The 26578-nt window shown below is 37.9% G+C and overlaps 1 protein-coding gene and 1 long non-coding RNA gene across 2 annotated transcripts in view; one reads left to right on the top strand and one right to left on the bottom strand.

Annotated features, from left to right (window-relative positions):
* On the top strand, nucleotides 1-22830 carry cd34 (CD34 molecule). The gene is made up of 6 exons (XM_017486588.3): nucleotides 1-239; nucleotides 10059-10211; nucleotides 10591-10805; nucleotides 10926-10985; nucleotides 18271-18399; nucleotides 19682-22830. The coding sequence occupies exons 1-6, from the start codon at nucleotides 164-166 to the stop codon at nucleotides 19868-19870; spliced, it is 822 nt and encodes a 273-aa protein (XP_017342077.1). The 5' UTR covers nucleotides 1-163; the 3' UTR covers nucleotides 19871-22830.
* Nucleotides 16001-26578, bottom strand: part of LOC108275673 (uncharacterized) — an 18937-nt gene continuing 8359 nt past the window's right edge. The window contains exon 2 of the long non-coding RNA XR_001814735.3: nucleotides 16001-16095. This is a non-coding gene — a long non-coding RNA (uncharacterized LOC108275673). The remainder of the gene's footprint in view (nucleotides 16096-26578) is intronic.

Here is a 26578-nt window from a genome sequence, read left to right on the forward strand (position 1 = left end):
GGGGTGATATAAAACCTCCCGAGCACAAACCATGCTTTAACCTGCCAGTGTGTCCTGCGCAGAACATATTCAGTCACAGGAAACCCCTAAGCTCTCCAGCAGCACTCTAACATACGCTGTCTTCTCTCACACACTCACGCACTGCAGCGTGCTCACAAAGAGGATGGCCATGAGGAGAATGAATGAAATGTGCAGAAGGATGGCTCTAACTTTAGTCTTCTATGTTCTGCTGTTTCACAGTAAGTACAAGCTGAACGCCTCAGTGAATTCTGATTTTTTATTTTATTTATTTTTTTTTTTAATTCCCACATGTTAACTTTTGGAGCTGTTTCTGATCGTTAAACCTTTTAATTCATTTATGTTAACTAAAAATGATTAGAAGACTGGAACTCAGCCAGGATGGCTATTTTTCATTTATTTTATTTTTTTCAGAACTCATAGTACAGAATGATTTCATCTCACTGGGATGGTCTATAACTTTACATTGTGCTCTCGAAGGTACATTCATTAAGCAGAAGAAGTAGCTTGTAACTATTAAACCCAAGTAGGCTTGTTTTAAAAAGTAGCGGGAAGATGAAACAAAGAGGGCTGGCTCAGAGTGGAAACTTGCCGTTAACATAATTATGGAGTTTATCCTACTCATGGACTGGGTGGAGCCGGGCAGGCGTTTGTGTGTGTGTGTGTGTGTGTGTGTGTGTGTGTGTGTGTGTGTGTGTGTGCGTGTGTGTGTGTGATGGAAATATAGAAGACAGTAGGCAATACACAGCCATTTTCTTCTCTTATTAACACGCCATCTCAAAAGGAAAAATTCTTAGCGCCTTTGTTTATGCTGCACAAAGGATGGGGTCCTTCCCGCATGTTCATCCAGAGGAAATGAGTGTTTACTTTACCAGTCACTGTGATGGACGAGGTTGTGTGTATGTTTTGTAACAAAGCAAGTGAGTGCATGTCTGTTGATTTATTGGATTAAAATACTTGAAAGTGACACTCAATTTAGCAGCAGGCATGCTCGGTGGTTTCATAGAGTCATTTCTAGTCTCTTCTACTCTGCCCATTTCTATTGAAGGTAGCTAGCAGCGCTACTGGTAATTGCAGGGTGAGGTTTGACTTGGACGCTCTACACGTAAGGGCCCAAGGTCGATTTTTTTTTTTTTTTTTTCTTTCTCGTAGTCCAATGGAACAACTTCTGTAAAGCTTGGTGGCAGCACAAGGTAGCCTTTACCAGGAAAGTAGACTTGGCAACAAGAAGTTTATGGAAACACAACACTACACTGCCAATAGTGAGGGAAACGCAGCAGTGGGTTGAAGCAGCACAAACACATTTACAAGACACACACAAATTTGATATTTATGTTATATTTATGTCAGAGTTTGGCTTAGGTTGTAAATGTCACGTCGGGTAAAGATTACAGGTCCCAAAATCTTCAAGATGACCTCGAACATATTAAGCATGTCTTTATATATTCTAAATAGTGCTTGAAATAATAAAAACGGAGGCTGAACGGGTTTATTTCACAGCCTAGGCTGAAGAGTTTCCCAATTAATTAACCTTCAAAAAACTTTTAAGCTGCCCCTCCCTTGCTTGGAACACAGACTAACACATATGATCATTCCCACCGGTGTGTTACATTGCTGACACTGGTGTGCAATTGACACTAATGTGAGGGATTCTGGTGGTCAATATTCACTTTCCAGTCAAACATGGAAAGATCACGGAATTTTCAGAAAGCTCGGGACGGCAAGCAGGTTCATCAAAGTTGACATGCATCATAAAGAAGATGGCAGGTGTAGGTGGGACGGTCAGCACCACTTCTGAATTAGTTAATAAAATCTAACACATGAGTGGAAAAGGCAGTTTCACTATTTCTTGGACAGTTTCACAAAATAAAAGATCTCTCCACTGACAACTTGAAAACCTATATTAGAGAGACATTAGCTCTCAGCTGTTAGTAAAGCGGGTAGACGAGAGTAAAACATGGACTGATCTTAAAATTGTAGGCAGAATGTGTGAACAGATCAAATTCTTCTCACGCTTGCATCAGTACTATTTCAGTTCATTTCCCATGGGCTGGAATCGAGCCTGAACCTGAATTTTTCAGTCAGGTGGCAGAGCGGTAGCTGTCTAACTGAAATGATGTTGCGCTGTCCTGGTCTCCTTGTGGAAGCATTTCAAAGGAAAGCCAAACTGTAGTTGGATTTGACAGAATCCTAAATTTTCACATTTTAATTTGACTTGCCATACTACATGCCTACTGTATGCAAACCATGCTTCGTCTCTCCTGTGTTGTAGGACGCTTGCTTGGTTCCTCTGATTGTTTATGAGTGACCATCTGCCTGTGTTCCCCTTGCTCTTTTTGGATTTAGTTCAGTTTGACTTTCATTGTGTACAAACTGTATATAGTATGCTTGTGAATAGATACAGTGTAAATAATGGTAAGAAGAAAGTCAATGCCATTTCTATTGAAAAAGTTTTCTCTTCATGATAGGTTAGGGAGTAAGGGGAGAATGTGTATGTTATCTCTTTTTGTCTAGATAAGTTTGTCTAGTCGTTAGTTTTGGTTTGTTTATTATTTTGGCCTAGTTGGCTTTTGAAGATTATATCCACACCCAGTGTGATCAGGAAGTAGCGTGTTTCCATTGCTAATGTTGTTATTGCAACACACAAGGAGAACGTCCAGTCCAGAGCTCCAATTACATGCACAACACCCTTGGCAACAGCTGGGCCAGTCTGGAGAAACATTGAGGAGCACAGGACGTAATCCACATCCAAGCATCTAGCTTCCCTGAAGTTTATTAAGCAGCTTAGCATTATCGAAATATAGATGAGACCTAACTGACATTTTTATAGGCTCCACCAACACTGGTCAGCTATTCAGTGAAAAGCAGATGTTAACTTTCACTAGTTTTTTGCCGCACAAAAATCACACAATCTTGGCACAAACAGAAGGTAAGTCCTTGGCTGCAAGTGTCCGTGTACATTATTGAGTCACCTTTCTGTAATAAAAGCAAGACAGATGGCAAATTTCAATACAGAAAGCATCCCATAAGGAACAGTGAGATCATTATGCAGCCCCATATCACTCAGCTGGAACATTCTCTCTGACAGACAGTCAAGTCCCTAGCCAAAATAAATATGAGCCAAAAATTGCCATTCACTTTCTCATGGCCTGCAGCTATTCATTTCTGCAGTCTCAGACCGTTCTGGCAAAATTCATTTAACATTGTGTACTTTCGGTTGTGGAACTATTATGTAAAAAAGAAGTGCATAAGGTCACCCTCTTTGGGTGTGCTTTATCTCAAGGGACCCAACAAAACAAGGTATAGAGTTATAATTGATGAGAGGTGATGGCCTTAGTTTGGCAATTCAAGCTGAACTCACACAAGCAGAGATGATTATTTATTCATTTATTCATTCAACTTCGCTAATAGCTTTAATGGTTGTGGTGGCTCTTGAGTCTTGAGATCTTGAGAGGGTTCAATCCCCGCCTCTGCCCTGTGTGCACGGAGTTTGCATGTTCTCCGCGTGCTCCAGGGGTTTCCTCCGGGTACTCCAGTTTCTTTCCCCAGTCCAAAGACATGTGTTTTAGGCTGATTGGTATCTCTAAATTGTCTGTGTGCGATTGTGCCCTGCGATGGGTTGGCACCCCATCCAGGGTAATCAATTCCTTGTGCCCCGAGTCCCCTGACTCCATGCTCCCCATGACCCTGCGTTAGATAAATGGTAGAGAAGATGGATGGATGGATGAAAGAGATATTTCTGAATGAGTTCTGTATTTTTATACAATAAGACGAAACAGCACCACACCTTATATTCAACAACATTACATTATCGGCAATGCTGGTACATGTTAGCAACAAGAACACACAACTTACCCAACGTTCGAGAGATTCAAAAACATCAAGGGTACGGATATTACTAAGAGGCCATATCATAAATATATGCTTGTTTGAAACAACAGCATGTGGTAGTAAGAGAAAACATGCATCTGTACTCATTTTTTCTTTCTCAGTAATTGCTCTCCTCATAATCCTTTGTTCCCGTCACTGTTGGCATAGTGATACAATTTTACAGTTGCTAGGCGTTTAACAGAACCCATGCATGCTCCCAACACTGCACATTCATTTCGAATGAGAAACTCTGGCTCAACAGGCTCTGGCAACACGCACATCCAAAGACCTAAGTCAAAACATTAGAGTGTAATTAGCCCAAAGATACACACAACTCTGAGCAGTGGAAAATCACAAGCCATCAGAGTCTAGTGCTTGCATCAAATCCAGTAGTTCCACAGCTATAGAAGTTTAGGTTATAGATTTACCTGAGTGAATCCCCAAGGACATTACAACCAGCTTATGTAACAACAAATGATTTGTAATTCTGCATAATAAGCACAGGGAAATACTAATCACAAAGATGCAGTTTTTTCTTTGCTTGTCATTACATTTGTATTTTTTTTCCTTACTAATAACTTGTTAATAAAGAGAGTTGACTAAACAATGCTGGTACAAGCATAAGGTTTGCATGAGGAATAAACACACAGCGGCCCTTTAAGTCCTGCAGTAATTGCCCTAGGTAGTTAATGGTGAACAAAGAACACAGGGGCTATTTGATCTAATGTTCCCTAATTGAAAACATAAGATTGTATCCTTTTCCTGCCTCTGAGAGCACCAGAGCTTTCTCATGGCTGCCATTCCCCCCCATAACCACCGTTTTTAAACACCCCAGGGGATTTGTTATGGTTAGCCAAAAAGGAGGGAGAGTGCAAACCCCAATCTCAGTTTTCTTTTGTAGGGGGAATAAAAGTATCCTTGAAGCCCTATAAATTGTCTGCTATGTCTTTCTCAAAAAGCATTCTGTAGGTTCAGTTTGCAGTGAAGGGGACTTATAGATATCCAGTTAGCCGATGCCTGTATTCATCTGTACACATATGTCAAAGAACCAGAGCTTGGATGCAATCCTTGCACATGAGTGCACGTTGTTAAGAGCAATGGGGTGTGGGGTGTTGGGGGTTGTAGCTAGTATTCTGACCAAGAGTAAGCCCATATCTGGATTACAAATGGGGGTCCTGCATAAGAAAAGGGTTTGAGGCACAACTTTGAAATAAATAAATAAATAAATAAATAAATAAATAACATCTAATTATCCCACTTGCAGATTTTGAATTCTGTCCTAGGTGCTTACAAGAAGCCTAGCATTTGGCCTAACATATCATAACAATCCGAATATGCTAAAAACTGCATGTCTTAGGGTTTACGTATAATGAACTGAAGATGTTCTGTAAAGGTTTTAAGACAATGCATTGGGTGGTTAAATTTTGAGAGCTGTGTTGGAATATGGGGAGTGCCCCAGTTCACTCCCACATGGCCTGGTCTGACCATACCTAAAAGCGTTGACGTCATAGCTTGTTTGAGGACTCAAGGGGCTTAGATAACATTCCTAGACTGGTGGTAATTTAATTCGTTGACTCTAGTTTTATTAATTTAAAATATAAACAGTTGGAGTATAGACTCCAAACCTTCACAATTAGCCTGTCCAGGTACATAAATAGGTCTCTCACTCCTGGTGGAGAGAATAACCAATGTGTGGCTAACATTTCAGTCAAAGTGTGGATGTAGATAAATGTAACCTTACTTTGTGGAATTTGAGCTTGCATTTCAAACACTGGTTCCTGATGGAACAAAAGGAAGCTGCTGAACTGCTGCACAAACATCTGGAAGTAGGGGTTGACAACAAGGATGAGGAAAGCTGATGTTCTTTCTCAGATCCTGGGTGGAGCAGCTGTGTGAGCCCCAGGCTTAGGGCCAAGTCTGAGATTTTAGTGCAGAGTACACAAGGAGGAGAAAAGCTCCATGGAGACCTCCACATCTGCCGCAGTGGAGAAACTACTCCCTGCCAGATGCCACATGTTTAGTTCTCTCTGAGTGAAACATAGAGCTGATTACAAGACTAGTCTTCATAATGATTCTCAGCATGACCTTTAATTCCTCTCTGCCCTAGGTCATTTGTTTGTTTGGCTTTCACAATTAGACTACTGAAACTTGACACCAAAGGTATGGTATGAAGAGAGGGATTATGATTAGAAGCCAATCGTAACCATTTCACGAAAGAGAGAGAGAGAGACAGAGAGAGAGAGACAGAGAGAGAGAGAGAGAGAGAGAGACAGAGAGAGAGAGAGAGAGAGAGAGAGAGAGAGAGAGAGAGAGACAGAGAGAGAGAGAATCTACAAGTGGTGTTCTCAATAGCACTATCATATTGTTATAAATGAGGAATTTACATGTGGATGTTGTATCTAAAGACATTTTGAATTAATATATATATATATATTTTTTTTCATTATTATTATTATTATTATTTAATTTTTTTTTTTTAAGTTTTCAGTGGTCTACTTGTTCTGGATAATATCAGACATCATTTCAAATTCTTCTGGGACGGTTGTAAATTCCTGGGGATAGTTTCAGTACTTTCAAGGGACCTCCTCGCGTCTTTTGCGGGAATAATATAATAACACTGGTGGAACAAGTATATTTTTTCAACATCGCACTGGCTCTCCTGTGTGCTGTTTCCAATCTGGAAAACACATTTAGATGTTACATCTCTCAGGGCTTCTGATGAACACTGAGGGTCTTCGGGTAGTGTCAATATGTCACATATCACACATGGATTGATGCACACTGTAGGGAGTACAGTTGTACTTGGACTTGCAAAATGATCTCTCTGGGATGATAGCTGATTTTTAACATCGGCAGATCTGATTATGCGATGTATAAAATGACACAAACTTCATCTTAATTAAAAACATCTTGTGTTGACATTCCAGACATGTTAAACTGGACTGAGATTACTACTTATGTCCTTTGAAATGATCAAATTGTGTTTATTATTATTATTATTATTATTATTATTATTATTATTATTATTCGATTTCTAAGTGTACAGAAATCATGGACATGCACGCGAACTATATTTTGATGTGACTAAGAGAACCACAGCCAGCTTTGTACTTTGAAGCAACTCAACACATTGTGTCTCATTCACACTCAGGGTGTGGTTAGAGAACTAGAGACCAAGTCTTGAAATGGAGTATGAGAACATAAAGAGAACATACAGATCAACAATTGGGTGGGCATTTGGTTATATATATTATTATTTTTTCAGCCATTCAAATGACCAAGAAGTTGTATTAAATGTACAGATGGATGCCAAATTAAAGCAAAAACAGAAGGCTCTGTTATGAGTATGAAAATGATGTTAATCATATCCTACAGCTTTCACCAGATCTCAACCCATTGGACCATGTTAGACAAGGAGGGAAGATCTTTTGGAGAGATTATGTTCATCTCTTCAGTACAGTTCCAGAGGTTCACAGAATCTCTATCAAAACACATTGAAGCTGTTATAGCCCCAAAACTTAAGACCCTTCACGATGTATTATAATTTGCCTTTAATTTGGAAAGTCTGTCTTTATGTATATGTTGTCACAGTTTTTATGATGTCATGATGTAGAGTTATTTACTAATGTAGTAATTATTTTAACGCAACACACAGCATATACTCAGAATGTGACTAGAGTGCTGTGCACTTACAAGGTAACAGAAGCACTCGCTTGTTTGTCCGAGGCTTGCAAGAGTGTGCGCATTCTTCTTAAAAGTTATAGCTTCAATAAACATGCCAGCTTCTGGTCTATATGAGTTAGCGTGCTGTGTTAGGAACAGTTCAGAATTAGGTCCAGTCCAGCCAGTATCACACAGTGTGATTTTACCGTGACCCCGAGTGGGGCCACAGTTGTATACAAGGAACATATTGTTTAAGAATGTTTGCGCAATCTTTTAGACATATCGTTTTTGTAGGTTTTTTGAAGAATGGTGTGTTTATTGAGGTCATTTTAGTAATTGTGATATATGTGGTATATGAGCTCTAAAATAAAGGTCTTCTCTATACTCCACATGGTTAGCAAGATTAACACTTTTCGAATTTTTATGGGATTGTTAATATCAAATCACTTTAACTGCGAAGTGTTATATAAGTATGGGTCGATATATCCACTAAATGTGGACTGACTCCTGTGAAGCCTAACTGATTCCCTCAGTGGAGATTTTAAGAGTTGGAAAGCTGTTGGTGTGGCAGTGTGTTCTCTGATATTAATAAGAGAAAGGCAAGCCACCCAGCATGTGTCCTAGTCAGAATTCTGAAGCTTAGGTGACAATGAGTTTGAGGATTAGGGAATGCCAGGAATGTCTTAAGCAAGGCTTTTCCTTTTAGAAGGCTCAGAGTCAGCACAGCAAATGATCTGCTGATGAATACATTCGATTTTTGTTTGTTTGTTTGTTTGTTTTTATCCATAATCGTTGGATTAAAATTACAGACAAGGGTAAATGTCACATTTGTGGCATTTATTTGAATAACAGCTAGGGCTCATTATTATATGCATCATTCAGAACATTAGTATTGCAGCTTGTTTTAATGTTTAAAGTTCTCAATGTCCTCATTTCAGAGCTGGAAAAGGTTTTAATAAATCAGCCTTCTGTTACAGTTTATCAAGTTGCCAAAAGTAATAATAAGGGAATAAATCACGCACAAAAAAAAAAAAAAAATACAAACAGGATAATCCGAGAGCAATGCAGTCATCACAAGCATGACTGCTTTACTACATTCGTGTTTTAGTGATAAATTTACAGAGACAATGCACAAAAGTTAGTCAACATTTTTTGTTTGTTTGTTTATTGCAAATAGGTATCACAAAAGTGTATATTTTCTCCACATTATCCCCAATATATCCATCCATCCATCCATCCATCTTCTATATCCTTTTCAAGGTCACGGGGAAACCTGGAATTCTCCAGAAAAATTTCAATTCAAACCTAATTTATGTCACACGTTTAAGGTTTTCATTTGACTCAATATTTTGCCCAGAGGAGCATTGTTGGGGTGGCAAAGCTAAAGGTCTTGACTCTTTTAGGCTAATGTCATGATGAGAATGTTAGCCTACACATTACTGGGGGGGAAAGAAAAAAGAAAAAAAAAACATGCCACATTGTTTTCTTTCACCTCAGCCACAAAGTAAACATGCCACCCTTGTGAACGAAACACTAAAAGTGCAACAGCTCATTAGACTGCTTTGTATACAGATGCTTTGCATGTGGTTCCATTCCTTCATGTGAAATTTGAGTTAGATTTAAAAAAGTTGTGCTGAGAGAAAGAAGATGAAGTCAAATGATGGATTAATGTCTTTAAAAAGCTCAGGGTATGGAGAATTTCACATTAAAAAGAAATGTTATTATCTGTGGAAGAAACATGGGTGGGTCATCCCTTGTCCCCCAGGTGACACTTACAGTATTATGTAAAGGACGATGAGTTAAGTTAATGAAAACTATTTGAATTCAGTAATTATCTCTCACACTCAAGTAAGCAGGTTGAGTAACACTGTAAAGAAATCAGTATTATTTTACATTAAGATTCCCTTAACTGACAATATTTAACACAATAGTTAACGTGAACAAACCATCACCTTCAGCATTAATACACAATAAGAAAAACCACACTAGCAAAGTAACTAACGCTTCATTAACAATTGATGTTTTTAGATAATAAACTAAATAACCTAAATAATTACCTGCGTTAACCAACGTCTATAGTATCGACGTTGGTTAACGTTGGACGTTGGTTATAGACTCTATATCCTTAATGAGTGAAATGAAACCAGCAATGATCAACACAGTATGAACTAACACCTTAATGAAGAACATTTTGGGGTTTGTTAACTGGAGAAATTCCGAACGTAGGCTGAAAAGCAAGTTTGAATATTTACACCTGGAGACCAGAGATCAGTAAGTTATCAACATTTAGAAACAATCTGTCTTATGTTGTGATTTTTACATGTACAATCTAACAGCTTTCTCTGCCCTGATTTCACAATACTGCTCATTTCTAAAATGCTCATGTGACAATTATATCTGCATAGGTGATTATCACGTTATCCTTTCAGATTTTAGTATTGCATTTGCATTCCTTATTGGAACACCGGGCTTGTTTTAGCTTTTCATATCCAACATTTTCTGTTTAGCTTACCAGGGGAAGACTGAGACTACAGTGGCAAATCAAGCAAATACAGTCACACAGCTTATCAGCACGCAGACGTTCCCCAGAGAACCTGATCCAAGTGATCCAAGTACCACAAACTCCACAAATAAACCCACGGAAGGACCAACCACTGAGGGTAAGAACTCTCCTAAACACAATTTCCATGTGCACAGGTCTTTTACTAATGCTTATACAAATTCAGCCATACTATATGAGTCTGAGCATATTAACCTTTATTATAAGCATAACCAATATGCCATATGCACTATATATAAATTAGTATAAAGGAATTGTGAATATATTGCAGAAAATCGTCCATTAAAAAGAGAAAAGATAAATATTAAAGACGTGAATACTGTTCATGCGCCTATGTGTACATGTGTCTACACAATGTCAACTAGTCTTGCTCTGTGAGAATACAGTAAGCTGGTGATTATTAATCACAATTGCACATTGTTAATCATAATATAGGCTATTTCCTAATATCTTTATATTTTATATATATATATATACAGTTTTTCAAGGTACTTCTCAAGGTACAACCAAGGATACACTCCTAAAACTCACAGAACTGCAGACAGACATACACCCCCTACATACACAAATTTCTGAAATCCTATCTACTTCTGAGGAAACCACATCACAACTCATGGCAACAAACGGTGACGACCATCCTAAAAGCAGCGAAAACAACAACAACAACACAGAGAATAACGGTCCAAATGAAACGGTGAGTGATTCTCACATGCAGTGTGTATTCCTTCAAAATATTTTTCAAGTCACCGCGCAAACAAGAATGTATATACCACAATATGCACTCACATTTTTTACAATTACTTTCTTTTCTCAGAGTGTAATAAGTGTGAAGCACCAATCTCCCAACTACGTGAATCCAACACCTCACACACAGGTAACTATGCAGGAACTAAGGAAGAACGAATAGTAGTTCTTCATTAACACTTATTCTTAATTAATTAGTTAATTAATTCCTCAATATGTTAGTAGGAGTAAACTAGTAACTATACAGTAATTACTGAGTCTTTAGAAGTAATTATTACTGAGTCTTACATTTCCCTGCAGTAATACTAGCTAACTGTGTTCCTTTTATAATAACTTATTGATTAATTACTGATCACACTAGCATTAATTCCCATTAGCTAAGCCTTGCATTCCGTCTGGAGATCTCCGACCTAATATATTACAACCTATTCCAATACTTCAGTGTCTAAAATGTAAACGTCTATATGAGTTATTACAGGTCTCCTCGGAAGGGCATAGGGTTGTAGTGTTGTTTTTATTTAGCTAGTTTTAGTCTAAAGGGAGCGATGGACAATAATAATCTACAAAAGCACAAGGTTGTAATGTAACAATGAGTAACATACATTCTTCATTAACAGAAAAAGAACAACAGAGTAACACTTCAACCATTACTAATGAGTTTCAGTTTATTGTTTAAACTCATATCCATATAGTTTCAGTATATGCAAACAACATTCTTAAGTGATTCACACAACTTGGAGCTGTTACGGTACAAAATATTGCGGACAAAACGAATTAAAGGTTACATGTGAATTTCTTCAAACAAGTAAATAAAAATAAAGACAAGTTCAATTCAATTCAATTCAATTTTATTTGTATAGCGCTTTTTACAATAGACATTGTCTCAAAGCAGCTTTACAGAAATATCAACACGGTATACAGATATTAAAGGTGCGAATTTATCCCAACTGAGCAAGCCACTGAGTGGCGACGGTGGCAAGGAAAAACTCCCTAAGATGTTTTAAGAGGAAGAAACCTTGAGAGGAACCTGACTCAGAAGGGAACCCATCCTCATCTGGGTAACAACAGATAGCGTGAAAAAGTTCATTATGGATTTATATGAAGTCTGTATGGCGTTAGGAGCAAGTCCATCATGTATTCCTTACTTAATCTAATGTAATAATCTAACAGCATGATTTAATAGAAAACGAAATCTAAAAATCAGTGCATGCAAGAAACTGTTAAAAATATAACAATTACTTCAATTTCTGTAGGACTGAGATAATTACGAGGATACATGCTTTATATGGTTATTTTGTTCTTGCTTTATTTTTTAATAGATGCTGTAGGCGATTAGAAATCCCTTTGCATTCAAGAATAAGAACACATATAGCTAGAAATATATGTTACTGAAATATACTATATGTCACCGCTCTTAAACACCAACAGCATAGTGTGAGGCAACGGGAAGTAGATGAATCGTTTTAATCTCTTGCAAGCTTAAAATGGATGTAAGCCTGGGTTGTTTTCAGTTGCAATAGTCTCTATGTACGCCTTTGCACACTGTCAGGGAAGGAAGCTTCAGTTAGGAAAGATTAATGCGTGGGCTAAGGCGGTTTGGGGTGATTTAGTGTATGGGGCCAGACTATGGAGATTCTGTTCCACTTGTCACTTTAAGGCAGCACTAAATTATCTTTTCACACAACAGTTTAGCCAGTGAAGGAACAGGTGCTTCCACTCCCAGTGGCCTTGGGTTATGACCACCAAGGCACAGGAAGTGGTCTGTGAAGGTCTGTGGAGTAAGATATGGAATCTGTACAATACATTGTCCCATTGTTAAGGCTGGTGAGAATAACAGCAAAGAAAAGAACTGTTTTCCCTTTACGGGTAAAATTGCGTACCCTATGTGAAAATTTTTCATCAAGTCCAATTGACTATAACTTTCATTATGACAGGATGTTGAATGTTCTAGGGCTTTCATCTGACCACAGTGAAAGCCTCACAGATGTCCTTGTGGAGGACTGGCAGAGGCTCTTCGTATGGAATGTAACACCTGCTTACTAGAGAAAGGAATCAGCAGTGATTTCTATTATTGTATCTCATATTTCATTCCCCAGCTAGGAACCATATTGTAGACATACATTACAATGATGTTTGGACATACGCTGCTTCACACAGAGTGGTGAACTGTTTGCTATTCGATGGAACCTTTATTTAAACATGTGCACTACTAAGAACTGGAAATAGCCGTAAACGAAAAGCATGGTGCCTTTTAGGAAAAGGGGGTGGTCAGAAATATTCTGATGATAGGAATGTATCAGGAGAGTTAACCTCATCCCAGCTAAACACTGAAGAGAATACACATTAGTAGAATTGATGTACCTGTCATCGCATGTTTAGGTGGGTTATGCTTGTTCTCTTAGAGGGAAGAGTCACTGCAATCACTAGTCAATACAGTCACAATCAATACAAGGGTTTTTCTGTCTGCTCATATTATGAAACATTTCTATCCAAACAGGAGTTATCTCTTCCAAGATAACCTATACAGTACACACAAGTAAGTCAAGTCACAAATGCTTACAAACTGTAGTTTACTAGGTAGGGAATGGGTTTGGACTGTGGTCTGCTCTGTCCCACCCTGTGACTAAAGTAATATGTGTCAAAAATGGATTCACTGTGAAGCTCTGGAAGCGTTTGCAGTGTTTTCATACAGATTCATGCACATACTGTTCCAATATTTTCTCGATCATGGTCCTTGGAGTAAAAGAGAAGAAGAGGGACAGAAAGAGAGAAAATGATAAACTGTCTCCACTAGCCCTATAATCCCCAACCCTTATGACTTCAAAATGAGGACGTGATTCATAAACGCTTCCAGAGGCATGTCAGCGCCGATATCCAAATCTGGATCATATTCTCTCTTATACCACAATTTTTACCACATTAAATTAGTTACTTCATATTAAATACTGGTAAAACGTCTTCAGACGTTCATGTAGTGCACATTTGAAGTGCCACTGCATGTTGATGCCAAACCAAACACATTACAGTTCTAATTATGACATTAGGTTATTCAGTACCACGTTTATTGGATAGTCCACTATAGACACTCAACCAGAAGACCAGTCAACAAACCATGTGTAGAATGTCAAAAGTCTGTCATGTGACTTTCAACCAGTCTATTAAGTTATTCTAAAACTATGTCACTGTTTTATGGTTGTTGATATTTAGCAGATATTGTATACACACCCAAATCTCATTGTCCCTTTTATATATTTAATGACATGTTGATAAACAGATAATCATCATTTGTTTAAATTTTGTTGTTGAGAATCAGTAGATAAGATGGTTCTTGACAGTCTATAAGTCGTTTGAAGAGTGTCTAAAATAGACTATCCAAATCAAGTGATCCTGTCTATTCATAGGGTAGCAATGTGGCTCATTTTCGCAGCAACTATGCCACCCCGAGAAAACGGGGGAAAATAACCCACAAATACTACTACTACACTTAGAACAGGCAAGAGGCATGGGTTTCCACCCAAAAATACATTTTATTTTGAAGTTAAAAAGACTGGCCAAGAATTATTTAAAAAAAAAAAAACAAAAAAAAAGAAAGAAAGAAAGAAAGAAAGAAAGAAAGAAAGAAAGAAAGAAAAAAAAAGCAACCAACACAGTCAGGCATTGGTAAAAAAAAAAAAATAAATAACAGTCACAAGAAAAAATTACCAATCATAGGAGGACTGAGGCTTCCTGTATGAAGGGCAGGGTAGTATGACAGCACCAGCTATACAAAAGGGAAAAGAATCCCACCAATCTGAATCATACTCAAAATTCACTGCAAATAAACACAGCAATAATAACGACCCTTAGCTAGGTAGAGCCTAAGGTGCAGCAAAGAACTCCCCCCAGCCTCAGGAAGCACTCAGCTCTTACAAGGAGAAAACAAAAACACAACGCGAATTACAATATCCTCAAAGGAGACAAACAAAAAAAATAAAACAAAACAAAACAAAGACAAACTTAGTGTCACAAAAACACAGATAACCCTGAGCTCCAACTGATTACAGGTAGCAAATTTACCAAGACTGACCAAAACCACTACTACCACATAGCAGTATCAGCATAATTGATAAAGACTGTTACAACACAGTTGAATTAAAGAAAGCTGATCTTAGTGACAGTAACCACCACAAAGCAAAATAACGAAACAAAGCAGAACAAAGCAAAGCAAAATAAAGAAAAAATAAAACAGCCCAAGGCAGCCAAAAGCAAGCAAAGCAGTCCAAAACCAGTGAGTGAGGGGGAGGAGCTATACCGATATGCCCACACCTCACTCAGTCCGCCTTAACGCATGCAAAATCGAGGACCTAACAACAAACAAGTGTTACAACCTCAATTGGAAAAGCATGCAAGGTAGTTTAGCTCGAGTAACAGAACTAAACGATTTACCTACCGTGATCCAATGACATGACACTCACGATGGCACATACGAAAATCATGATAGCGTCTTTAATAGTTGTGACGTCAACAGCTGCCGCTCCGACCGGAACTACGTCAAACTACCATGCTATACAGATGGGAGCTTTGACGTCACTCCGCACTGAGAGTGAGCAGCACATCACACTTGCACACAGTCTCAGTAGCCCAACGTCACACTAAACAAGTAAATCGCATGGTAAATGGACAACGCTAGCATCAAACAGCTAGGGGCGGCTTTTCGACAATGACGCATTCTGGGAGGCATAAACACCCACTTATATACTGTGGTACGAAGATAGCTCATTGGCCACGTAGTTAATAAGGGTGATGTTTTAACCCCGACACACACCCCACTACAATATCTACTGCAGTTTTTTACTTAATGAACAAAACTGCAGCATTAAGGCAAAAACACAATGTAGTTTTTTCATCAGTTTCAATTTTATTGTAACAGTTAAGGAATAGTGATTGCAGAATATGACGGGAAGGTGTACATCAAGCTTAATAATAGGTAACACTTACAGCAAGAGGTGTGTGTTGAGAGACACAGAAGTATGACCTCTTAGGTTGTTTTCACAGTAGCATATTTTGGTCCTTGGAGCTCAAAGTTCAGTACAACTGATGAAGTGTGAATTCTGTTTTTTGTTGTTTTGTTTTTTTTTTCCTCTGAAATGCCCAGAGAAACAATCCCCACGGCTTGTGAAATTGGTCTAGGTCTTGGTTTGCTTTCACCACGTCGACCCAAACTGTGGTGCGCTCCATATCAGGGGTCTCATTTATCAACACTGAAAACACAATAATTCAGTACTTCAGAATATAAAGAATAGTATAGTATATACAGTTGCAATCAAAATCATTCAACCCCCATTGCACATCAGGTTTATTGTTAAAATTTACAGAATGTTTTTTGCATGTATTTTAAATATATGGATATCAGTATAAACAATAAACTGAAACTCATTAGCAATGGCCGAAGTGTTACTTTGTTGTTCCGTATGTTAATGAAGAATATATGTTACTCATTGTTACATTACAGCCTTGTGCTTTTGTAGATTATTGTTCTCCACTGTTCTCTTTAGACTAAGACTGGCAGTAGAGTTTAGATGGTCCTATCAAAGACATAATAACGCAGTGCAGATGGGTGGACATCGATAAAGCCGTATTAGCCTTTTATGCTTACTCATTTCAATTCAAGAAGCTCTGTCCTGATAAAAATTATGGAGTATACCTTATATCTTTATTACAGAATCAGTCTTCAGAACAGATTACACAAGAAGCAGCAGTCATGGTGTTATTTAACAGTAAACCTTTCAACAGTGTTCAAAAAAGAGCAATGGCTAGGGTTACAACAACAAAAACAACATTCATTTTCAGTCCTCATAAACAATTACCCATGATAAATTGTATAAGTAAGTATAAGTATTAACCGGAAAAGGTGTAGGCTGAAGCCTTTGCTTATTATGCCTACCCTTTTTTCATGATAAATCTAGTAAGTGTCACTCTCATTACTAGATTTGATCTATCCAAATCCAAATCCAAATAATACACAAAAACAGTCACTTAGATCATTTCCCAAAACTTTTAGACATAACTACAGGATACACCGTTCATACATCAATAGGATAGTTTCAATATCACACACACGAATGATTAATTTTTTGAGTTTTATATTTGTTTATCACCTTATTCTTAAACATTTTTTTAAATTTGCAAAGTGAACTACACATTCTTCATTTCCTATCGCAATCATTCCCGTTTAGTTAACCCATTTGACCGATATGCATCTTTTAATATCTTTTTTGCCCTTATTCTTTTCAATGTAAAAAAAAAAAAAAATGTAAATGGTCTGCACTTATATGGCGTTTGTATCCAAAGCGCTTTACACTGGTTCTCATATACCCATTCACACACACACACTCACACACCAATGGTAGCAGAGCTGCCATGCAAGGCGTTAGCTTGCCATCGAGAGTAACTTGGGGTTCAGTGTCTTGCCAAGGGACACTTCGGTACGTGGAGTCATCAAACCACCAACCCTATGATTAGTGGACAACACGCTCTACCACCTGAACCACAGCCGCCATATGTACTTATGAAAAATTTCGCAGTAATATTTACAAAGCCAAGACACATGTATGCTTAACCTCAAAGTCATAGGTATGAATGTGAAGTAAATGCCATATCCAAAACATTACTGACAGTTGAGAGACTGAGTTTGTACGGCCGTCGATATAAACCCTGCTTTAGAGTAATATGAAGCCTTGAGTGAAGTATGACATGATGTGTGTATTCACTGGGGTGAGAATTTTCAGAGAGAACTCCTGGCTGAACCTTCTCCACCCAAAGACCCATTGCTGACATCAAATGCACCCAACATAAGCTTTCCGCAAGCACCAATCATTACTTTATTCATTTCTCTCACCATATTCCCTTTACACATTTACACATTACCCAGATTACATGATTTGAAGTCGATCGAGTCGAGGTTTACGTTAGGTAGTCTTCTCGTGCATGAATTTACACACACTCGGGAGCAGGAGGAGGATACGAACATTTTTCCAAATTTACAGGATTTTCATGAATACCAAATTTCTTGTGTAAACACTCATACTAATAAATTATGAATAAATCCATTCATATCCAGATTGATAAATGAGGCCCAATGTTTTGCCAAGCAATATAGATGGGCTCTAGGCTCCATGCCCAGGTGCTTGTGCCTGGTGTTTAAACTACAAAGAGAGCATAACAGTAGTTAAAGAGCTCTCTATACAACTCAGTGACAATAACAGTCCTCCTGCAGGCTCTAATCTTAAAGGCATACTTGCAGTGGCTTAAAAGAAATCTGTGCATATCTACTGAATGTATAAGGTTATGAGCACCAATAAAGTGTCACTAAGTAAGTTCCTATGATTTCTATAAATATAAATATCTATAGCTAATTCATGTCATTTTGTGTGCAGGAGGGAGATAGGAGGAGTTTGCCAATATTCACGTCCCTATTGGTGAGCGGGATAATCCTTGCTGCTGTCCTGGTTGGAGTATATATATGGAAGAACCACTGTCGCACAAATGCCAATAGCATGAAACTAGTGAGTACAAATCACACACAAACACAAAATCTTCTTTTAACTCCAATAAATCAAATCCTTTATTCACCCTAATGACCATATGACACACAGTGCTCAACCACTCTCGACAACTTACATAGTTGCACTGGTCTAAGTGTATCAGGTACAGCAACATGGCTGTTTTTGTGAGTGTGTTTTTTTTTTTTTTTTTAAAAACTTCATTAAAATATCCAATCAACTGTGGTCGGTGAATGACTGAATGAGACTGTAATAATTAGACACAATACCATATCACCAATTGCCATTGTGTCTGGTGTGCAGAGAATAGTCCACAACCCAAACAGTTACAAAAGTTTAAATGAATTTAAATGTACGGAAATATGTTCAAATAAAATAGAATGTTTTTGACTGAAATTAGAAGTCATTAACTTTTTCTACAACATGGACTCACTTGCAAATTTTACGACAATTCATATCGTCATTAACTGAGTCACAACTGATAGAAGAAATCATTTGAGTAGAACGAAGTTCAAGATTTATAACAAGGTGTAAATAAAAGTCTAATTAATACAAGGCAGTTTATTTTTCATGTAGAGGTTATTGAGTAGGACTGCAAGTATTCATTGTCAGTTATACATAAGTACTAATCCCCTAAATGACTACATGTATTTTCCTCCACTGAGCACATTCAATTTAAGTCCAACCTCTTTGAAGACACATTAATTCACATTTGCCGTTGTGAAATTGAGAGATTAAAACAAACATGTATAATCTAATACTAGACGTTCTGTGTGTCAGTGAAAATGTTTCCTGTATCTACATCAGCTGGTGGGTGTTTTAATCAGAGCCCACTGATTTAAGCTGCAAGACATTTTCAAGTGGATTTTTGTGTAGAAGTTTTTTCCGGAAACGTGTTAGGCTTGTGATTAGGTGGCAAGAACCTGACACTACATCAGAAGAGGGGTTTTTTTTCCCCACCACACACCTCTAAATCAGAGCAAATGCATTATCAGAGTGAAATATTACCTTTTTATATGCATGTCAAATTGGTACATGTTTTCCAAGCAATGAAGCTCATTAAAAAAGTGCAAGGCCCTTAACTTCTTAAAGAGACTGAAAAAATGAAGCTGAAGTTTTGCTGATTAATGAAAGTATTTTAGTACTAACAATGTTTGCTTCATATAAAAGAGGTTAAATGGGTACTAACAATGGATTTACTGAAAGACATTCTTATTTATCATGGGTATGCAGCAAGGGGAGAAAATTATTCTTTACCCAGTGCGTGGTATGTGTTTTCCCCCAGGCAGAGGAGTCATACATGGCTGATGAAGATAACCAGGGCAACACTCTAGTGTCTGTGGCTCCTCTGAACCCACTTGAGAGCCAGGAGAAGCCAAGCCAGAATGGCGAGTCTCTAGAGGCAGTGAAGACCCAAAATCCTCCTGCTGCCACCAATGGTCACTCTACCACCAAAGCTGACACTGAGCTGTGAGAGTCCGTCTCACCTACACATGCTCTGGGTCAAAGTTCACCAACCCAGACCTACAAACAACACTAGGGAACTGACAAAACAAATGCACAGGCTCCCTTTTTTCTCTCCATCTTTATCTCACTCGAATTAATACCTGGCTTCTAAGATGATAATGACCAGGGGGTGGGTTTCCCAAAATGTTTGTAATGGTAAATACTTTGTTATCTTATTCATAAGGATGCTCTTTAATTAACAAGCATTTACTGAAATGCTTTATTAACGTAGTGCATAAACTTGTTTGTAAATGAATGAGTAATCTGACCCATTATTTTTTCAAGTACTTTGTTATTCAGAGCTTGCATGCAGTTCTACCTCAAAAAAGGCAGAGACTGCTCATTCCTATATATATATATATATATATATATATATATATATATATATATATATATATATATATATATATATATATATATATAAAGCCTCACAGTTTTATGGAGTGACTGTGATTTATTGCCCTAGTGGTAACTTGCTTAATTAGCATCTGTGATGCAGTGGGTAGATTGGTCTTCTCAGAGCGCTAGTGTAGTAAGTTCAATCCACAGCTTTGTTGACTGTCTATGTGGGGTTACACATTGTTGATGTTAGATATACAAAAGCAAATGAAGCAAACTGCATTTGAAAACTGTGCTCATGTAAATCAGTTCACATGGAACCAACAAGTGTAAATGTATGTTAATGTAACATACTTCATTTGTGTGGAATTAATATATGCATTTGAATCGGGTCAATTCAATTCACTTTTTTAAATGTAGCTTTTGTACCACCTTTGTCACTGTTGTTTTGTACAATGAAAAAAGTTCACTGAAATTTACTTGTTTCAGATGTGTACACTGGTTCCATGTGAATTAATTGATTTAACACAGTTTTTTGTTGTTGTTGTTTTTGTTCTTTAACAGTCACAATGATTTGTTAATGAAGGCTATATTCAAAGCCTTGAGGGGGGGGAATGCTTTTTTAACTCCACACAGTTACCAGAGCTTAGGATAGATCCCAGGGCTCTGGATCTGAAAGACTGAGTGACATTACCATTACTAGACTACCATACCACACTGTTTAATTACATTTGTTTAATACTAGTGGGAGTTGATAAAGTTTCACGCTCATTCCATATAAGTCAAGTTTAAAGATTAGATTAAACCTAGCATAAGCAGCAACTGTGTGACAAGTAACTGAACCTCACTAAGTCAAGAAAGGTAAAGAAAAAAAATGGTTCAGAAACTTAATACATAATAATAATAAAAAGTTTCAGTGCCACCAAACGGAGAGGGCAGACACCCAGAATGCACTGCCATGAATAATTAAGTGATTAAAGCCAATCAGGCACTTCCAGCACCACAATACGCAAACTGTACATTATATATTATACATTTTCTCTTAACTCTGACATATTGCATTTTTCAGTGCTGCTCTTCCAAACAAACATCATTTTTAATGTAAATCGTTGATTATGCTTATGTATATCGTCCTCTATTTATAAACATCTGCAGCTGTTTATAATTAAGTTGCTGATTCATCTTATGAATTTACCTCCAGACTGTGAATTGAATGTTTGGACTTTGAGTGGGCGGAGCCAACAAAGAATCATTTACAACTCAATCTTTAAATATCTGATAATGAAGGTGCCCAGGAAACACTCGCAAAATAGGCTCATACTTACAGTAATGTATGTCCTTCTTAAAGTTGTTCATTATTCACTAAGATTCATCGTTATTGGGAAACCCACCCAAGTTTCTTATCTTGTTACCTGGTTATATCGCTTACCTTCCCCACACACAATCAAACCTTTTAAACATAGCTACAGTAGTTAAGTTCTACAGTACATAAAATAATAAAGTTAGGTTGTTTGAGTTATGCTAAAAACAGCAGTTTAAATGTTTTATCATTTTGTTATTATATAATATTATACAATATTAGTCTATTATAATGTGAAGAGTGCAAGTGCTGTGGCTCTCTGAGCTGATGTTGAATACTGGCCTTAGGTGGGTATCCTTCAATGCGATTGATTGCTATCTTCCATAAGTGTATGCAGACTTGGACAGAGTTAGTCCCTGTTCATGTTCCAGTGGTCCACAGTTTCCTAACCCTCCACACGGATGTCTGTCCAAGAGCACACGTCTTCTTTGGCCATTCAATGAAGAAATGTTCAAAATGAAACAAACTCTGTTTGCTTGTTTTTTGTTTTTTGTTTTTTTTTATGCACATGTGTGAATTTCATTTCTAATGATGTCATGTGTGAATTATAAATATGAGTGATGGCATATTTCGTTGTGTTGATATAAGCATGAGTGCCCATGTTAACAGTACTGCCCAACCTTTGTTTATAAATCAATGTGACAATGTGATGACTTGCAGAGTTGAGGTGATTGTACAGCACTTGTATGGTGCTGGACTTCATTGGATAACAATTACCATGAACTCCTTTTCATCACTGCAAACCACAGCTCAAACCGGACTTCAAAACCCTGTAAAACAACCAGGGTTTATACTGTAGGCCTTGTCAATGGACCAATACACACTTTGGAATTGTATGTTTGTCCTAAACCAGTATTATGCTCTTTTGTAATATCTCTGGAATTCCATAGTTGTTTAGATATAGTGGTCTATCCTGAAACCTGTCCTTCTTCTGCTATTTGAATGCAATTTGTGATTGTTAATTGCTAATTAGCCAAAGGAAAACAATGAACAGAGCAGTCAAGCAGTTGGCTTAATGTGTACATAGACTCCCATAGCAATAGGCATAATGCTATCAATTGTTTTAGCACGCAAACCATGACTATTAATGTTCTGTTCTTTAATTTAATTCCTCCTATTTTTAACATTCCACCGTTCTGGGTCTTGTGCGCTGCGTAGTACAATTCTTATAAACTGAAGAACTTGTTGTGATGTAAGTTTGGAATATGAATAAAGTTTTGGAAACTAAATGAGCATGCAATTAATTTTTAAAGCTATATGACATTTTAAACTATTTGCAGCAAAGGATATTTATTGAGAGAATACCGTTTTAGATCAATTGCGTGCACGCAGACGTAAAAACATAAAGAACACATGCTTATTCAAAATAAAATGTAATAAAGCAAAATAGCTTGCAGATCTGGAAAGGCTCTATAGCTTAAGTGCAAACAGCTGGCCTGTATAAGTATGAGTGATGACATCATGGTGGAGGGATTTGTCTCTGCAATGAACCCCAGTAAGACCTCCTCAGCAAGATCAGCTATCCATGTGTGTTTTTATCTGAATTAACCTCTCCACTTTTTTCCCCCAGAAACTGGGTGGGGAAAACATTTTGGCATCATTCATAATCGTTTCCTTAATGATTTACACAGCATGCATAAATTTTCCCCTGTTTTTAATCAGAATAAATATCCTTTCATGATATAGAAGGCAAATGGTTACACCCAAGTTTTAAAGAAAAAGCATTGATCATTTAATCCTCTATAACTGGACTGATAAGAATCTCTCCCCAACAATCACAGGATGCTCACATGATCTCTGGAACCTTAGCCAGACTTTAGCACACACCATAAATTTGTCACTCTCAACAACAAGAGCACATCACAAAAACCTCCCTAAGGCCATAAGTTCATCGCCTCAAGAATATAAATCGATCAAGCTCACAGAAATCAGCAGGGGTTTCTAACTGGACCTCAGGCAATAATGCTATAACATTTAAATGCAAAACGATATATTAATATTATATATTAAATGCAATGTTGTTTTTGCAGTGTCACTGGAGAAAAAAAAATGGTTTTGTCAAAGGGAGATTGTGAAATCAAGGTTTTTGTGAGCTTTGTATAAAGCAAGCCAAATGAAAACATGAAAAGAAACAGACCAAGATGACTAGATAAAATGTTCAAGACTTCATTGATGAAACCAATGATCACTGTCATATCATTAAAAAATATACAGTGTGCCCTATTTGGGCTATCTGAACTTGCTTTGCTGGATTCAAATCATTGTCCAGGAGGGTGATTTGGGGCTGCATGTGTGAATACAGGTCATAGTAGGAGTGGGGATTAAACACACATGCACTTGCTCACACAACAAGACAGAGTTTTCTTATAGGGTGAGGGCCATTGCATGTTGTTGCAGCTGTGAGACCTGTCATGTTGACTTTCACTCTTCACAGATTGCCAGAGGAATGGACAGGGGAAGGAAAAAAAGGGTTAGGGATGTGTCAGGGTTCCGACCTTGCCGGATGAGCTTGGAACACCCAGAGTCTGCTGTGTGAGTGAAATGGCAAGAGAGAGAAAGGGTGTGAGAGATGCTGAGTGAGATACTGGAAGAGATAAAGGGACCAATGGCTTAGAATCACATGGATTTTAACTGTGCCCAGGGGAAGCAGTTATGGCAATTTCATCCAGTGGTATTTTGACTTGAATGCTCTGGATAAACATAAATACAACACCAGGGATCATAGATAATGTTACACAAGTATAGTATTGCCTCCAGGAGCTGATTCTGTATCAGATATCATCATAACTCGGGCAGTGGTGGCGTGGCGGTTAAGGCTCTGGGTTACTGATCAGAATGTCGGGGGTTCAAGCCCCAGCACTGCCAAGTTGCCGCTGTTGACCCCTTGAGCAAGGCCCTTAACCCTCTCTGCTCCAGGGGGTGCTGTATCATGGCTGATCCTGTGCTCTGACCCCAGCTTCCTGACAGGCTGGGGTATGCGAAGAAAACAATTTCACTGTGCTCTACTGTATATGTGACCAATAAAGACTCATGATCATTAACTCTCAGTAGTGGAATGTGAATGATCTCACCGGATGTTCACACTCCAGTCTGAACCCAGTGTGAAGATAATTACTAGCTTTACAATACCGTCGAAAAAAAGCAGGTTACAATAACACATCTATCCACCTATAACATCCATTCGAAGACATTAATTATTGCATGAGTTTAGTTGGGAACACTATCTATTATCTTTATGCTGCTACATATGCTGTGAGTTTTTAAGGTTTCCAGTCAAATCCAGTCTCACCGTTTGCTCAGCTTTGCATAATTACACTATGTAGTTTATCCTCTGTTAATTAAAGTGGAATTAATGCTACGTGTACCATGCTGTCATTCACTCTTGAAAATATAGGTTCTTCAATGGTTCTTTACAGCACCATAAGTTCTGCAAAGAACCTTCTTCTTGTCAAGAACTATTTTTTCATTGTATAGGGTTCTTGAGTTGAGCTATATGGTTCTTTGGAGAGTAAATATAATTTCTTTATGTTTCATTCTATGTTCTTCAGAGCAGTGTATTGGTTCTTTAAGGTACCATCCCTTAACAGGTTAAAGTGAACCCTATGAAGTTCTTTGTGGGACTGGAAAAGGTTCTCCTGGCATCACTCTTAAGAACCTTACTTTGGTTCCTTAAAGCACAAACTAAGGGGTTTTAGATAACTTATGATCACATGGTTCCTTGTGGCACTGCTGTGAAAAACCATTTCTGAGTTCTTTAAAGCACCAGTAAATGGTTCTCTGAAGAACTTGAGAGTAAAAGGTTAAAAGCGTTCTCCTATGGAATCAGGCTGAAAAACTTTTTTTGGTTCTAATTGGAACCTTTATTTTTAAGAGTATAGGTATGCATTGTACTGCGTTGCACTAGTTACTTGTTACAAAGTACTTAACCCACATCTCCAGGACTCATCAGCAGGTCCCGATTCACATTTTCTACTCTCATCTACATACATTTCCTATAAGTTTACATGACATCAGATAAATAAAATAAAGTTGTCGTATTTTACACTGTTTTGAAGTGCCTTGTACAAACCCCCAATATTCTATGTTGTACTGTGATCCTGGAGGCCTGAAATATTATGTGTGACATGTCATTTGATAACAAATTAAAAATCTTAATCATTGACCATTTGCTTCCATATAAGATGATTAAAACACTTGCCGTTATTGGGAAATAATCAACTTCTGAGTGGTAACAGTAAATCCGCTTTGTGTCCTTACTGATTATTTTCCAATGACAGCACAGCTTAGCCCTGACTGAGATAACGTACATATTTTATAGCACAACATACATGTACAGAGCAGCGAGCATTTTGTATGCTTTAAGAATTTATAGCCATTGCTACCCACCTTTTTCCTACGACCCACCTTTTCCCTGTGCTTTGCGCAAATTATGGGAGTAACTTCTGTTAAGACGTAAACAAACCTTTCGCTGCAGTGTGACTAGTAATTCATTCGTATCAAGATGTGGAATCGCACACTGACAGAGCGTATAAAGGGCATCAGAATACCCGTCCTTTCCTTAATAGAGAATGTGAGGACAATTTAAAACGTGGCCATTGATCATTTACGGTAGCATATTTAGCTATTTTGTTGATCCAGTTGCTTGTGACGTTAAGGCAATGAGTAATCTGAAGAGCTCGGAGGCTTAGCAGTACCTTCACAGCAATAAAGTCAGTCGTGTGTTACTGAAGGATGTGGGTAGTGACTTTGTGTACTTAAAAGCTGACATCGCGCCTAATCAAAAGCCTGAACGTGTCACACCATAAAGCTTGGGTTTTAGTGTCGACGCCAGGTGTCATACAGACATCGGGGTGCTCTTGTAGTCACACAGCTGCAATACTGTGGAACGAATGATATTCCCGCCTGAAGCAGTATTAGTTTTAACACACACGAATCACAATATAAACAACAGCTAGTTATCTCTGCGCTACTACTTCC

The sequence above is a fragment of the Ictalurus punctatus genome, chromosome 15, assembly GCF_001660625.3.
Source record: "Ictalurus punctatus breed USDA103 chromosome 15, Coco_2.0, whole genome shotgun sequence".
Taxonomy (NCBI): Eukaryota; Metazoa; Chordata; class Actinopteri; order Siluriformes; family Ictaluridae; genus Ictalurus; species Ictalurus punctatus.

Coding starts and splice junctions, on each gene's coding strand:
- cd34 (XM_017486588.3), top strand. CDS start 164: ATGGCCATGAGGAGAATGAATGAAATGTGCAGAAGGATGGCTCTAACT. Junction 10,806..10,925: donor ATAACGGTCCAAATGAAACG/GTGAGTGATTCT, acceptor TTCTTTTCTCAG/AGTGTAATAAGTGTGAAGCA. Junction 10,986..18,270: donor ATCCAACACCTCACACACAG/GTAACTATGCAG, acceptor TTTTGTGTGCAG/GAGGGAGATAGGAGGAGTTT.